At 41.8% G+C, this 16465-nt stretch overlaps 2 protein-coding genes across 5 annotated transcripts in view; one reads left to right on the top strand and one right to left on the bottom strand.

Moving 5' to 3' along the window:
- Positions 1-4522, top strand: part of ATG4B (autophagy related 4B cysteine peptidase) — a 44123-nt gene extending 39601 nt beyond the window's left edge. The window contains exons 12-13 of one of the 3 annotated variants that reach the window (XM_084846998.1): positions 70-163; positions 2753-4522. In XM_084846998.1, the coding sequence (XP_084703124.1) occupies positions 70-163; positions 2753-2826 (168 nt within the window). In that variant the 3' untranslated portion in view covers positions 2827-4522. Of the gene's footprint in view, positions 1-69; positions 347-2752 lie in introns of those variants that run through there. The other 2 variants (XM_084846997.1, XM_084846996.1) reach the window with 2 other exon arrangements.
- Positions 3396-16072, bottom strand: DTYMK (deoxythymidylate kinase). Of its 2 annotated transcripts, XM_084847005.1 has the most exons (5): positions 15890-16072; positions 12737-12845; positions 10986-11076; positions 9561-9758; positions 3396-7429 (listed from the first exon to the last, which is right to left on the bottom strand). In XM_084847005.1, the coding sequence occupies exons 1-5, from the start codon at positions 16017-16019 to the stop codon at positions 7319-7321; spliced, it is 639 nt and encodes a 212-aa protein (XP_084703131.1). In that variant the 5' UTR covers positions 16020-16072; the 3' UTR covers positions 3396-7318. The 2 variants fall into 2 exon arrangements, with proteins under 2 accessions (XP_084703131.1, XP_084703130.1); XM_084847004.1 differs by lacking the exon at positions 3396-7429 and having other exon boundaries at positions 9346-9758.
- Positions 16073-16465: the final 393 nt, after the last annotated feature.

The following is a 16465-nucleotide window of genomic DNA, read 5'->3' as shown; positions in this document are numbered from 1 at the left end:
CAAACACTAGGCATACCTTGGTTAAGAAATGGTCAGCTAATATAGCCCATATCCATTCTCTTCCAACAGTTGTCACTGATTAGAGGAGCCCTGCCAATGTTTGAGCTAGTAGAACATCAGCCTTCACACTTCTCTAGTCCTGATGTTTTGAATCTTACTCCAGGTAATGGTACCTATTTGACCATTTTAAAAGGGCTGGGTAAGGAGTATTTTGGTGCTTGGGGATTTCTTGTTACTCCAAATGCATAATTATTGTGATAGCTTTTGTATCTTCTTAGCCTAAGGATTAGCATTGGGTGTGTACTAGATGAGGTACTGGGCATTTAAATCCCCAGTGAGATTGTTAACTTCAGTTGCAGTTCTGGAATATTCAGTCCTATACAGAATCAATGACAAAATGAAGCCTCTTGTGCAATGCAATATAGTGACCATTGAGATATTCTCTCATTAGCAGGAATGAGCCTAACATCTTCCTTGTCAGAAATACTGTGCACATTTGCTACACTATTCTCACTTCTATCACAAAGTTCAATTTAGGGTGCAATCCTATGGGTTGCACTCCCAATAGACAGTGCTCAGAGTTTGGAGCCCTCCGCCTTTCCTATGCTGTGCCATCAAGAGCCAAGCAGGCCAAAGGAGAGAGGTGATTTCACCTTGGTTCCTCCGATTAAAATGCAAAAAACAGCTAGACGGGCACCTGTGCTTGTCTAGCTGACTTCCTTTTCGGTGGGTGGGGAGGGGATTGGAGAGTCCATAGGCTATTGCATGTCATGACCTCTCCCCTCCCACCAGCACACCCTTTTCTCCCTCTCCGACTTTTCTTATGAGGTCACAGTTTTCGTGGTGGCTGGGAGAAGGTGGAAGAGGGAAGTTCCATGATCGAATTGCCTCCTCCATGCTTGTAGCTTTGTCTATGGGCGCAGAGGAGGAGATCTGCAGCACCCTGTGGCACCCCAGACTCTGTCTAGGAGTCATAGGATTGCTCTAGTTTCTTTAGAGCTGAAATAAATCTCCTTCCCACTATTTCCTCAAAATTCTCCTCTGAATTAGATAGGGAATATTTAGTGGCATTTTACATTAGATGATTTTATAGTAGCACTTACTATTTGACAGCATCTGACAGCTGGCATATGTACTAATTGAAACTTGAATAGGTAAAAAACAAAGTCTAATTTTGAAGTCAAATTTCAAACCTGAATGTTGACATCATACTCGAATATCAAACTCTCAATTGTGAAATCTGAAAATTTGTCAAAATATTTGCAAAATTTCATCCGTTTGAGATTTAGGTGCATGTAACTGTGCTAGCGGAACTTCCCACACCCCAACCTGCTGAAAAGGCTACAGAGAGGGTTGGGAGACCATGCTGAATGGAGTGAGCATTGGATGCCATTGCATTGGTTTTACAAGATTAGCCACTTGATGATGCAAGAGAGAAGAGTCAGCTGCTCCCCACTGTTCTGGGTGGCAGTTTTATTTTTTAAATCATATTCTAAACTTGATCAACAGACCTTTATTGGTTTCCTGAAGTTAATGCAAGCTAGAGCATTGGTCTTTCCTTTGGTAAATCCCAGGTGTATTAGGCAAATTACTATCTCTCACTGCCCAACCTCACGTCTTAAGAGACTACAGCAACACTAAAATGCTCCTTGGGATAAGAGTACTAGCTCCTGCTGCAACATCAAACTTCCTACCTTGCTAAAATCAGGTAATAATCTGTGTGTCTTCATAGAACACTAGCACAAGACCCTAGAACCTGACATTATAACACCGCTGGAGTTCATATACTCAGTCGTAAGAATTTACTAGTACAACAGGCCGTAGGATTCAGCCATTCCTAGTCATTTTGCCACAGCCATCACTAGTGATTTCTAAACATGTGATTACTTGTTTCTATCTTCTGTTGGGATGTTTTTCCTTTATCATCAACTTGTCCAGGGACCTTTGCATGCAGTTCTATGATTGTGCACCAACCTTATGGAACCAGAATGAAATCCCTCTCAAAATGAAGGTTTTCTTTTTAAAAAAAATCTTGCAGTTGTTGTAACAAGTCTATCAGATGTTCAAGATCTAGGCGGTTCCGTTATTTAGTTTAGCGGCTCTGGTCTGGCAGTTCTGTTCAACGGAGAAATGTATAAGCACTCAAAAAATGTTTTAGGTGAAATAGTTTACCGCAGATCAACAGATCTGTTAAATTAGCTGGAACCCAATGTTTTCCTTGTGAGATCCCCCTGAGCAAACTACCAGTGAATCTGTCGTATTGGCATTCATTTACAACTGTCCTCTTTGCATTGAAGACACCAATATAATCAAGTTCTTGTTTTGGAATCTAACACCACACATAACGGATGAAGAACAGACTCTCATATCCCTATTAATGTGTCCAGCCACTCATTCAAATTTTCAGAACAAAAGCTAGATCTTTGTGCAGTGTAAATCATGCTCCTACACAAGTGTAGCATGCAAGGGAATTTACACAGCTATTTCAGTGTAAGACTACAGCATTGTGACATCATCTTAAATATTCTACCATTTGTGACATCTCCTAGGTATAGCAAGTAGGGGCCTAGGCATGTTGATCATTTTTCTCTTCTGGCCCGAGCAACATTTTTATTTCCTGCTGGTCCTGAAACAAGCTCAGTCCAGTGGAGTTCTTGAATTGATAGATGTCTCTAGGAATATGAGTTGCTTAAGTAATCCCGGGATTAATTTAATGATGATTTCCCCCCACACCTCTCTTTTTGCCTTGCAGATTCTTCTGATGCAGACAGACTGGAAAGGTTCTTTGATTCAGAGGATGAAGATTTTGAAATCTTATCTCTCTAAAAATGAAAAAGAAGCTAACTCTGCCAATATGTGTTGTGGGGGGAGGGGAGCTCCTTGGAGAGCCTAGGGCTACCAGCTTTCATAGGTGCTTGTTGACATCCCTGCCTCCCATCCACCCCAGCATTCTGTGCAGCCTTGGAGGAGAGTGGATTTTCTGCAGCGGGATCAAGAAACAGGTCATCATTAAGGCCTTAATAGCTTTAGTCAGGCTTTCTCTCAGTGCAAGAGTACCTGCAGGAAAGGGATGCAGTGTTTCCTAGGAGCTGAAGGTTATTTTTTTATGTTAACAGGCCAAAGCCTCAGCAAGAATAGTAAAAGCCCTTCTAGGAGCTTGGTTCTTACAAGTTCTCTCTATTATTAGGGAGAATTTAATCTTGTTTGTCTCTATCCCCCCTTTTATAGTGTGAAGTGGAAACCAGCATAAAATAATGCAGATACCTGTCTGATAGCAGTCTCCCTAGCCTTGAAAAACATGTTATATGTCACCTGGGGGTACAAGCTCTCAAGATGGGATACTTGTGCTTTAGTTTATCTCCAATATAAGTGCTTCTAAGCAGACATATTACTACTTTTAAGTTCCAGAACTGTTCTTTATTAAAAACTCACATCTCTGCTCTGTGGTGGTTCTAGTAATTGCAGAAATCCATCATACACAGCAAATGTTACAGTAAAACATAGTCAGAAAATGAAATGAGAATTTTTCAATAAATAAGAGTAGGGAGGGTGCAGACAGGTGTTTACTCAAATCAAAAGGCCATTCATAGTACCTGTAAGAGAATGAACTGACAGGTCAACTAGGCCATGGCTTCATTAAACATAACCTTTATTTGTCAGGTATTTTTCTAGTCCGTATTAAAAATACGGTGGCTGCTATTTAATAAAAATGTGGTGGTGGTGGAAACATCTGCCAGCTCACTTGAATTTAACATACCTCCGATTCCTCCTTTTTGATTCTGTTCCTGTATTTAGTCTGATCATGAAATCAAGAGATTGTACATGGATATAAAATGAGTTTTGCTTTAGTACCAAAACTATTTTAAAATCCTGGCTTGATTAGTGTCAGAGGCAGTCCCCCTTACTTTCCCCTCTTAGAACACCACACAGGGCTAAACTTCCGTTGTGTGGTGATATTTGCTCATTTCAGTTATATTGAGATTCTTAATGTGAGGTTCTAAAGAAACACTTGGCCCATTCTGGCTGCCTTGAAAGGTTAATTTACTGGCTCACCTAGGCTAGAAATAAGCAGTAGAGCTCCTGTGTTTAAAACAGAATGGCTGGAGAGGACCCACCACTCCCCCAAGTGTTAGCTACCTTTTTGAAATTCTTTTGGCTCCAGTGATGGATGCTGCAGGTGGCACATATGTTTACAAAGCATTCTTTCCTGCATTTATCAGCAGCACCATCAGCCTAAAGATGGTAGTATAACCATCTATAAAGTAACTGCATACAGGAGTAATGGACCTACTAGTAGTAGGGAGTAGGTCTGGTTGCCCCTTAAGCTGCCAGAAAGCAGAGGTCTGAACCATGATGCTTATCTGTCATTGTTATAACTTGCTATCTTTCTCTTGCTGTTTCTCCTCTTGATCATAGACTTTTGGAGGGAGAGGAGGCAGAGGAAGTGTGGGGCTGTGCTCCATTCATCACCTGCTTTCAATTTGTATCCGAATAAAACAAATTAAAAGGAAAAACCCTTTGACTTACTGGTCCTTATTTCTGCAAAACTAGTTGAAAACTGGGTCATAGCCAGAGTATAATTAACATTTGTTGTGAATTCCCATTTATAAATGGTACAAACCATACACATTCAGAATGTCCTAATCTAGGTCTAGTATTTAATAGCTGTAGACCTTAAGCAGTTCAAAAGTCTTGATTTAGTCTATTAGTTTAAGCATACAATGTTCCAAGCAAAGACTTTCGGGAAGAACAATGTGCTGATCAGCCAGCTGCCAAATCAGGCATCCATCTCCATGAAAAAATGATAGGCAGTTGAGTTTATTTCTGGTCCATGTCAATTTCAAATATGCTAATTCATATGTCATTTCTGTGCCATTTCCACACTAATCGGATTTTTAAAAATCTGTGCAAAACCTCATATTTAAGTGTGCGCGTGTGTATGAACATATTTTCAAGCAAAACATCAGTTTCTAAACGTATCTGAAAGTATGCATTTTGGTTCTTTGAACACAGAACTGCAGTTCAACATTTGGAGAAGTTTGCAATTTGAATGCTAACTGCTTTTAAATCCACGGTCTAGGTGTGCATCAGGTCAGTTCATTTTAAAATGCAGACTGAACTAAATCCTTGATCATCCCTACTGCAAAAAGGCTTCACAGTATGGAAGACAGGTAAATCATCTGTCCTAGAGTACACGGGGTAATTTAATTGTTTGTGTACAACAGCTCTTAAGTGAACTTCTGGGGGAAAGTTACCAAATATTGATAAACATCCAATTTGGAATAATTTCCCCCTTGAGGATGGAGATAGATGACAAATTAAAGGGAAGCTGAGAAGTACAGTTAGAACAGGATGGCAAACTTGTGGCCCTCCAGATGTTAGACTACAGCTCCCATCATCCCTGATAACTGGCCATGCTGGTGGGAGTTAGAGTCCAACAACATCTGGAGTGCCACAAGTTCCCCACCCCTGAGCTAGAAGGTTCAAATCCTTACAGGAACCTTGGAGTATATTCGATTAGAAGAGGTGCACACAGATCCAAGAGAATGCCACCATGATTAAATAAAAGTCCAGGTTAGAGAAGGCAAGCCTATTTCCTTTAAATAGAGAAAACAGCACAAAAGCGAATGTAAGCTAACATAAGTCTAGAGGAATTTGAAGAACATATTGCTAAAAATACAAACAAGTAATTTCTTTAAGGGCGCAATCCTATGGATGTTTAGACAGAAAAATCCCAGCATTCCCCAGCCAGCCATGCTGGGGAAAGCTGGGAGTTGTAGGACTATTTTCTGCTTAAACATGCATAGGCTTGCACTCTAAGAGAGCAATCTTATGGCTGCTAGACAGCGTCTGGGGGGCCATAGAATATTTTAGATTCCTGGATCTGAGGTTGGAGCAGGAGCTTGACCTCCCCTCCCCCTCCCAGCCAGCAGAGAAAGAACCATGCTGGCTGCCTGTCTTGCAAAGGCAACCTCAAAGTGAAGGGAAGAGGGGTTTGCTGATGGGCAAGGAGGAGAGGGGTCAACTTATGCTGTTTCCTCAGGCCTCCCCAGCCTCCTTCCCTTCCCCTCCCCGATGCAAAAATGCCTGTCTAGTTAAAATGCAGGGCAGAAGGAGTGTAGAGATGAAGATTCCCTCCGCTGCTCCTCCTGCTTTGCACTGGATGGCTATAAGCCTCCGAGTTCGGAAGTTTACAGCCATCCCCGTAGGATTGCACCTTAAATACGTGATAAGTAGGAACTCAGAGGCTGTAGAATCATAAGCTGTCTAAAAGTAATACTGGAAAGGATACAGGGAAAGTGCATAGAAGCTCATTCTTTGTGTCGGTTTTTACTTCAGGATATGGTGCACAGACCCACACCCAAACACTGGTTTTTGAGGAATGCTCTAAATTGTCAGTTGACATTTTAGAACTAAATGAAGGGAGGGGATGGATTGAGGAAATCATCACAATCTGCAAGACGTGTACCCAGGGTTCTTTAAGAACTCAAATACACGTTTAATTAAAATGATGTTGTAACTTAATGCTATAATCAGATTATGTTAGATGGTCCCCATAAGAGCAATTTTTAAAACAAGAATCAAGGAGGCTGTGTTCAGACTACCATATCTCAGCTTTATAAGCCAAGCTTTTTGGCTGCGCATATAGCCCCTTCACACAAGCCAGGAAATCTTTAACTATAATTTCTCATTTCATCTGAACCAGGAAACTATGGTTGATGTATTCAAAACAATCCAGGATATTAAACCATCTTCAAAGCATGGCTTAATATCTTAGTTTGTTCCAAAGCTATTAACCATAGGTTCCCAGTCTGTACAAAACAGGAAACTAGTTAATGGAAAACGTCCTCGCTTGTTTCCTCACTCACCTGCTCAGTCAGCTGAGTGAGCAGCCATAGGTGAGATATGATCATCTGAAGGTGCCATTGCATGCTTTAAGGCATCTGTGTGAAAAGACGACATTTGTTAGTAAACTTCTTCCCCCACCTTACGAAAGGATTTAGCTAGTTTTAAAAAAGGGATCAGGAAAACAGCAGCTATTATAGGTTGATGTATAAGTAAGTCTCTGAAAGTGGCATTGAAAAAAGACCTTCAGTGCTTCTTTCATGCATCTGCTCCTGTACAAATTCTGCAGAACTGCTTCTAAGTGAAGACCAGGCTTTACAGTTCTAAAACAGCACACTCAACAGAAGGGAGTTAGATAAATAGCAAAACTAATAAATCCTGTAGATATAAATATCTATAGATATCAACATTATTCACTGAAGGTGAAGCGTGCAAATTTTGGCTGGTCACACAGAGATAATATAAGCCAGTTCTATTTCCACAATTCTCCTATGGGTGTGTGCTCAGCCTCTTGCATGGCCTCCTTTGCAAAGGATTTTATTTCATTGTGTAAATCTTCTATGTTCTTTGAAGCATCAATCATCTGTGTCCAAAACACAAAAACACATGCACAAAAATTAAATGTTCTTACAGCTTAATACCTATAAGATTTCCCCATTTTTATGCAGTTGCTGAAAAATGAAACTAGACCACACTTAAATTAAGACCATCACACAAACTTTGGTACCTAACAGTGCAATCCTCTGCATGTTTACTCAGAAGTAAGTCTGGGGCTTACTCCCTGGTAAGTGTATTTAGGACTGCAACCTGAAAGGGCTATTTGGTAACTACTGGGGGGAAAAGCCCCTAAAAATGAATATAGTCAAATTAGGAAAGTTAGAGTCTTAAACATATTTGAAAACAAATCCCACCAACTCACTTCTAAGTAAATATGTATGGTATCGGGATATGACCCAAATGTCTAGGTATGTATTATAACATGGGTGGGCAACCTCTGGCCTGAAGAGGCTGCCCATCTGGCGAGTGGAGGCTTGGGCTCTCTCCCCAGGCCTTTCCCTCTGGCTTAGAGGCTACCAGGGGCCTTGTGAGGAAGCACTGAGAGGAATCTCCATCTTATCTTGGATCTGCAATTGGAGATAACAAGGGGAATTGGGGGAGCAGCAACCGCAAGTGCCAGATGAGTGGGCTTCGCAGCTTTACCTGTGTCCTCTCCCAAATGGGAGAAGGTGTCAGGCAGGCAGAGCAGTTTCACCGCATGTGAGCCTTCTCCAATCAATTGCCTGTTGCACCCACTGGGCACCAAATGACATCAGGGGGATGGCCAAAGGCCTGTGTGTATGCATCCAGCCCCCCCGCCCCCATTATGTTGCTACATCTCGCTACTATAAATATAAGATTCACGTAGGAAAAAAAGGATACTTCCTGGCTATTTTCTCAAATAGGAAAAAGCTTAGTTTTAGAAAAGAGAGAGAGAGAGAGAGCGCGCATGATTGAGTTTATGTATACATATTCACACAGAAATTATCATAGACATTTGTGTAACAGCAATCAGTTATCTTTCATTTCCTCCTGAGACAAATTTGTTAAATTTCCCAGACAAGTTCTATTTCCTACAGTTGCAAATTATAATTTGCCAGCTCATCATTACATCCTAACTACAGCTGTGTTCTCATCACAAACCTTTAAGCCACCATTAAAACAGGAGTTGGGGGGCATTTTCCAAAATTTGCTATCGAAGAACATTTGTGCAATAGTTACTACTCACCAACCTATAAATTTAACAGGCTATTCAACCTTCCTTTCTCAAAAAAGATCCACGGTATGCCTATTTTTCTCCAAAAGGTGAAAGAATAAAAAGCAAGTCTGCAGACTAGTTGTGTACCTGTATTTTGATTTTAGTCCAAGAAACCTTTAAAGGAAGATAACTGCTCTAGCTAGCGCTAATAAGTTAAACTACTTTTCTAATACCTTTAGATGAACGCGCGCGTGTGTGTGTTTAAATCAAATTTCCAAAGTAAACAGACAAAAACAAGGTGGGACTGCATGGCTCGCTCAATATTCTGGTCTTCGCTCTTTAAGGCCAGAAGACCAAGAACTGAAAACAACTCTGCACTATTGCAGCTGTTTGCTTGCCCCTTTTCTTGCATTATCTTGGCTACTGTGGCTCTGTACTTTCTCCAGTGACTTGTGTCAGAAAGAGAAACTATATCCACAGCTACCTTGGCCCAGCACTGCTCCATGTGGTGGGTTTCTATAAGCTCAGTTCTGTAGACTGAAGACCAGAAGAGCATGCCTACAGAGACTCACAGCTTCCATAGGAGAGGGCTATATTTTCTACTCATAGTAGGAGGAGAAGGATCTAGATGGCAACAATACACTAAACATGAGAGAGCCACTCCCTAGGCTGAGTTACATCTATTGTCTTCTTTCCTGGACTTAATTTCAAGCAAAATTCATTGCCTACTTTTCAATTCACTCAAGTATTGGTTGCATCTTCCCAATCTGCATTATGATGCCAAAGCATACTTCTTTGCATCTGATTTAAACTTCAGATTCTTCCTCCCTCTTGGTAATTTGAAAAGGAAAAGCTAATCCCATTTGATTTTTTCCCGTCTATAGATGCTGTAAATATTCCAACCTCCCAGAAGAGTTTTCATTGTGGAATTTATAAGCCAAAAATCAAATAAAGCTTCTCTTGAGGTTTCCTTTGTTACCTTCCAGTTTAAGGTCTTATCTTTCATCAGGTGGTAAAAGCACTGTAGAACTTTCTCTTGAAAAGGGCTGTTTTCATATCGTTCATTTCCAAAGTCTCCTCGTTTGGCTGCTTCAGATGTACTCAACTGAAGAAAAAGGATCAAGTCTGGCTTTGGAAGCCCCACATCAGGCTGCTTGCACCATTCCAAGGAGAAGTTCTGTCCAGAGAGAAATGAGAGATGAAGTAAATGGATAAATGAAGCTAAAGAGCAATTTGATAGGAACATAGAAAGTCCAACTATTGGTCCGTCTGGCTTAATATTGTTTACACTGATTGGCAACAGCTCTCCAATGTTTCACACAGGAGTCTTTTCCAATCCTACATCGGAATACCAGCTACTGAACCTGGGACCTTTTGCATGTGAAGCACAATGGTCTGACTTCCTGTGTTCTGGTTCCTGCCTCCTTACAAAGCATCCTGTTATCATCAAGGATTAAAGATAATAGGATGATCTGATCAGTCTTTAAAAGCTGGGTCCAATTCGCGGCCTATGCTACACAACATACATTTAGCTTGCTTCTGTTCAGTTGGTTTATACTGTGACTGAATAATGCCCATAAACCACAGAAACCATTAAGAAACCTTACATAAAACTGCTGGTACAAAATTACCTACATGAGAGCTACGTCCATGCGAACAGCAGAAGGAAATTAATGGCCATGTTCACCAAGCCAGTCATAATGCAACTTGTAATCAATGTTTTCCACTGTATCTGCCAATATTCTAGTTTCTCAAGAATGCTAATTGTTTTAGATTTGTTTTCTGATATTATGAGATGTTTATGACATTGCAGCTATGCTAAAGATGCTCAGCCCTTCTGAAAAAGTCACTGTTTTAAAATGCTATGCTATGTTATATGAGTTAGCGACTTCATGCTTCTCATACTTGTTATATTTAGGTTTCTTTTCTGCCCTATTCCAAGAACTCAGAGAGGGTTATAAGATTTTCTTCTTACTTTATGTTCCCAACTGTTAAAGCTGCAATCCTATGCACATTTGCATGAGAGTAAGCCTGACTGAACACCATGGGCTGGATCCAGACTAAGTTAGCTGAATTTAGGTCCCACTGAAATAAATGCAACTAGTTAGTCATGACTTAAGTTCAACTGATTTCAGTGGGACTAAGAGCAACTAACACAACCTGGATCCAACCCAATGAGACTTAGTTTTGAGTAAACATGCCCAGGATTGGGCTGCACATGATTAACAGAGACAGCAATTTGCCTAGTGCCACCCAGTGAGCTTCCTCAACTAGCAAAAATGTGAATCTGATCTCATGTGATAATTTCCAGTGAGCTGTTTCAGCTAACTTTAATGCTCAATCTGACAATATTTCCATAAATACCATATTCATACTAGGCTAATGTGCTTTTTTAAAAACCCACCTCCTTAGCACCTGTAAAGGCTACCCCAGAAAAGGCGTATCTGTCCACTACCAGAGTGATACCCTGGTTTAATTTCTCCTTAATCAATGGCCTGAATAGAAAGAGACACATATCACCATTAGACACACATTGAAATGTAAACACTTTGGAACAATGATGTATTGGAAAATCTTCCACCTCACTACATTTGTCTGCAGAAAATGTTTCATTTTAAAAAATGCATTCTTTCATAATATCACATAATGGATTACATACTGTAGTTAACCTTCCTGACTATCTCTAAGACGCACAGATAATCATGCACAGCTCTTTAACCATGCTAAAATGTCTTTGCTAAGTTTGCAGTGCCTTCATTTTCTTCCCTAAGGTTTAAACAGGAAAGGGAAGTATATGCTATTTATGTCATGTCTACAAATATTTTTACAAATTATATGTAAAGCACTGAAGTTGTCTGAATATAAGATTTAAACCACACTGACAGCACAATCACAGACTTGTCTACTCAGACACAAGTCCCACCGAGTTCAACAGGATTGCACTGTTGTAGTCCAACAATACGATCCTATACATGTCTCAGAAGTCCTTTTGAGTTCAATGGGACATATTTTCAGGTAAGTGTGCACAGGATTTCAGCCTACGTTAGGGATTTGTTTCCCTAATCTAGTATTTCAGTTCAACTACTTTTGGCTATTGGAAAAAAATCTGATATTTATACACCATATAAAGCTAAGAGCGTCCTTTTTTTAGTCTTGCTTACTACATTGAAATCAAAAATGTGAAGTGTTTGGGTAAAATGACTACTAATTTCTGAAAAAGTGTCAAGTTTCTACTATTCTTGTTTAATAATGTAAATTGCTAGATGCAGGCTATGAACTATTCACAAACATTTTTCTTCTCTTAGATAACTATGCTGCTTTCCAACCTATCTACATTTGGATTACTATACAGTTGTAGATTCAGGTTTAATTAATAAACATTTAACTGAAATTCCTAGGAAACAATACCTTACAGCTTTGCTATCTTTCACTAATAAAATGAGATTTGGTGGCATCACTGCCCTTCATTCCATGCTATTAAGTGCAGTCAATAGATAGGCTATGAATGGGGAAATGCAGGAAGCCAACACCGTGGTGGGAACTCAGCCAAATGTGTGTTTTACTTTTGGTGCTGTATGACTTAATTTCTTCTGTTAGGGTAATATTTTGAACTTGATTTATTATCACTTTCTGTTAGCTTTCTTCATAGTAATGCTGACAACATGCCAGAATCTTGACTAGACAAATGTTCTTGGCTATTACTATTTTTATCCTCTTGTCAGCAAAGTTTACTAACTGGACAGAACAGCAGTTATTTGATCCCCTCCCCCTTTGGGAATGACTAAATTCCAATAACTTAGGCCCTTGCATTCATAATTCCCCCAGACCAAAAAGGCAGGATTAAATTGGTGCTAAGAGGGGCTTGACTCATCTGTGCACTCTAAAACAAAGGTGAGTGGAAGCTAGATGAGAATCTACTGTTTGTCTGGGTAGTCTGAAGCAAATTGGCAAGGATTTATTACTCCCAACTGTTTAACGTGCAGCAACAAAATGAATCCCTTCCCACCTTATACTGCTGAAATGAAGGAATTTTTTAGTTTTAAATGTACATCTTTTGCATCTAGCTCAAGTGATGGATCTTGGGGTTGTAATAAAAAAGTAGCAAGCCTGAAGTCTGCCCACCCTACTCTAATACTTGACATGAATTCTCTTTACACTTGCTCCCAGCGATTAGCTGAAAAAAGCAGATGCACTGTGTGATCTTCCAAATTGTTTTTCTTTTCCAAGTAGGAACTTATCAGACGTCCAATTTCTGTTGTTCTTTCTGCAATAAAAAGTAGAAAACAGTGCAATGAGACAAACACCTTCAGCTTCCATAAATCCCGTCCACGCTCTTCAAAATATACATTGCATTTGAAAGCATTACTTAAAATGAAACATTGAGGGAACCTGCTAAAAAGACGGAAGCATTCAGGGAGAAGTTGAAAAGCATGTGTGGCATGATGCCAATCCATAAGAGTACCTTACCTGGGCCAGTTCGCATGATGACAGCAAGGGAAATAAGCCACAGTGGCTTATTTCCCCTGCCGCGTGTGCTGGTTTGAGTCCCTAATTACCCTTGGTGACCTGCTGTGTTGTCCAAACCTGGGCAGCATGGCTTGTTCGAAGGGAGCAGAAACCCACAAATAACCCAACAATGGCCCATGGTTTATTGGAGGAGTGCTGCCCTCTCAAACAAGCCACCCCCGCCCCCTGGTTTGGAGGACACAGCTAGCTGCATCAGTGAGGATGATTAGGGAAATCTGGCTGGCACATACAGCAGAGTTAACAAGCTGCTGTGTCTTGTTAACCACACCGTGATTGTGTGAACCAGGTCACTGTGTTGCTAAATATGTAACTATGTGCCACCTCTTCTATTACCATTCAGCACTCCACCTCCTTGCTAAGCAACAGGGATGGTTAAGTGCTACTTGTCTCTGACCTGGTTCGCACTATCATTTTCAGCCATGGTGGCTTAAAGAAGCCACCATAGTTTGTGGCACTTGCTGGACACCCACTCTGTAACCCAATCCCTACTTGTATTTCGTTGTGTTGTCCGAACCTGGTGAGGCTGGGTTGTTGGTGTGGTTAACAAACCACCCACAACCCTAAAACAGCCCATGGGTTGTGGGTGGTTTGTTAACCACACCAACAACCCACCCTTGCTGGGTTTGGACTACACTACAATCTATCAGTGGAGGTTGGGTTACATAACAGGCACCCATCAGCTCCCGACACATGCTGCAAACCACGGTGGCTGAAAATGATCGTGTGTATCCGCCCAGTCTCTTCCTCCTCCATGTCATGATGAATCCCAAGGAACATACACACCACATGGCCACAATGGAATATCAGTTCATGCTCCAGTTGGATGCACATGAACTTACAAAATAAATTTGAAATGGAAGGAAAGGGAACATTGCACTTGATTTAAAAAAGAAATAGCACTCATTGATAAATGTTTATTACTGGCAATTTGGCAAAATGGTTTCAAGCAAGCCCCAAAGAGTGAAAGTATATAAAAAAAAAAATGCTCCACACAAAACATACACTAAATTGACTAAAATTTCCAAGTGTCCAAATCCTTAGATCTAAAGCCAAGAAAAGCACAAGGATATTGGACAGAGGGTAAGTTACTTACGAGTAAGGCCAATGACTGAGCCCAAAGCTATTACAATGCAGATACAATACCTTCCCACTATTGATACCACCACCACCACCACAAAACACACTGGTATTACTACATTTTCCCTTCTCTACCATCAACAGCAAGACTAGAAAAGGTCAGTTTATATTCCAATTCCAAAGAAGGGCAGTGCCAAAGAGTGTTCAAACTACCGTACAATTGCGCTCATTTCACATGCCAGCAAGGTGATGCTCAAAATCCTACAAGCTAGGCTTCAGCAGTATGCAAACCAAGAACCACTGGAAGTACAAGCTGGGTTTCGAAGAGGCAGAGGAACTAGAGATCAAATCGCCAACATTCGTTGGATCATGGAGAAAGCAAGAGAATTCCAGAAAAACGTCTATTTCTGCTTCATTGACTACGCTAAAGCCTTTGAATGTGTGGATCACAACAAACTGCGGCAAATTCTTAAAGAGATGGGAGTACCAGACCACCTTACCTGTCTCCTGAGAAACCTGTACGAGGGTCAAGAAGCAACAGTAGGAACCGGACATGGAACAACCGATTGGTTCAAAATTGGGAAAGGAGTACGACAAGGCTGTATATTGTCGCCCCGCTTATTTAACTTATATGCAGAGTACATCATAAGAAACGCCAGGTTGGATGAATCACAGGTCAGAATTAAGATTGCCAGGAGAATTATCAACAACCTCAGATATGCAGATGATACCACCCTAATCGCAGAAAGCGAAGAGGATCTAAAGAGCCTCTTGTTGAGGGAGAAAGAGGAGAGTGCAAAAGCTGGTTTGAAACTCCACATTAAAAAAACGAAGATCATGGCATCTGGCCCCATCACTTCCTGGCATATAGAAGGGGAAGAAATGGAAGCAGTGACAGATTTTATTTTCTTGGGCTCCAAGATCACCGCAGACGGTGACTGTAGCCATGAAATTAAAAGACGCTTGCTCCTTGGGAGGAAAGCTATGGCAAACCTAGACAGCATAGTAAGAAGCAGAGACATCACCTTGCCCACAAAGGTCTGTCTAATCAAAGCTACGGTTTTCCCAGTAGTATTGTATGGCTGTGAGAGCTGGACTATAAGGAAGGCTGAGCACCGAAGAATTGATGCTTTCGAATTGTGGTGCTGGAAAAGACTCTTACGAGTCCCCTGGACTGCAAGGAGGTCAAATCAGTCCTAAAGGAAATCAACCCTGACTGCTCATTGGAAGGACAGATACTGAAGCTGAAGCTCAAATATTTTGGCCACCTAATGTGAAGAGAAAAGTCACCGGGAAAGACCCTGATGCTGGGAAAGACCAAAGGCCAAAGGAGAAGGGGACGGCAGAGGATGAGATGGCTAGATGGCATCATCGATGCAATGAATATGGACTTGAGCACGCTCCGGGAGAGAGCGCAGGACAGGAAGGCCTGGCGTGCTATGGTCCATGGGGTCACGAAGAGTCGGACACGACTGAACAACAACAACCATCAACAGCCGCTCGACAAGCAGAAATTCAACAAGCAACATGTGCCCTCTCAGTGCTAGGAAAGGCTGCTCCTGTTGAATTTCACCTGCCACACAGCTGTTAAAGGTACAAACAGCTTGCTGAAGTAGGGGAGGGGACGAGAACGTCTCTAGTTAATTCTAGGGCAGTATGGCGACGGATCCCTTGTATTCTGCAGCCACCCCGGGCCCTACATACCAGGGAACCTGAGCAGTTCGGCCCGGTGGCCCCCGGCCCACAGGGCCTCCACCAGCCTTCTGCTCTGTGTGCTTTTGCCAGCGCGGTCCACCCCTTCTAGCACAATCAGCGCCCCTCGCCTGCCCGCCATAACGCGCCTTTTCAGTCGCTATCCAAGATGAAGGCTAGAGCACCTACGACAGCAGTTTCCCGCGCAAGGCGTGGTCATAGAAAAGTCCTCCCGGCGGGTAGAGCGGCCCTGCTGTAACCATGGTGACCAAACAGGAGGAAGAAAAGGAGGAGGGCCTGGACGTGTGGAGGGTCCACCCACGCGGGATTTCTGAAAGTATGGGGAGCCGGAACGGCCATTTTCCTGTCACGGGATCAAGGAAAGATACGCGGCAAAAGGGAATGAGCCAATCTGTCCTCAGAGGCCCACTCTGGAAGCCCAACCTTCCTCTGGAAGCAAGGAGCCAGGAACCGGAAAAGTAGATTAAAAAACAAAAGCGCGGCGCGCTCACGAAGCCGATCGTGCGAGGCTCAGTTAGTTTAGGGCGGCAGAGAGCGCCCCTTTCTCTCTAGGCGTGCATCAGTCTC

The sequence above is a fragment of the Heloderma suspectum genome, chromosome 3 (genome assembly GCF_057233095.1).
Source record: "Heloderma suspectum isolate Gila_16-S chromosome 3, 16-S_ref, whole genome shotgun sequence".
NCBI classification, from domain to species: Eukaryota; Metazoa; Chordata; class Lepidosauria; order Squamata; family Helodermatidae; genus Heloderma; species Heloderma suspectum.
This window is presented reverse-complemented; position numbering and strand designations above follow the sequence as displayed.

What these genes read in the sequence shown, in the direction of transcription:
- DTYMK (XM_084847004.1), bottom strand. Translation starts at nt 16,019, where the DNA reads ATGGCGGGCAGGCGAGGGGCGCTGATTGTGCTAGAAGGGGTGGACCGC. An exon ending in CGAACTGCTCAGGTTCCCTG is followed by an intron (nt 12,846 to 15,889) that starts GTATGTAGGGCC and finishes TTTTTATTGCAG; the next exon opens with AAAGAACAACAGAAATTGGA. An exon ending in CCTTTACAGGTGCTAAGGAG is followed by an intron (nt 9,759 to 10,985) that starts GTGGGTTTTTAA and finishes CTCTCTGGACAG; the next exon opens with AACTTCTCCTTGGAATGGTG.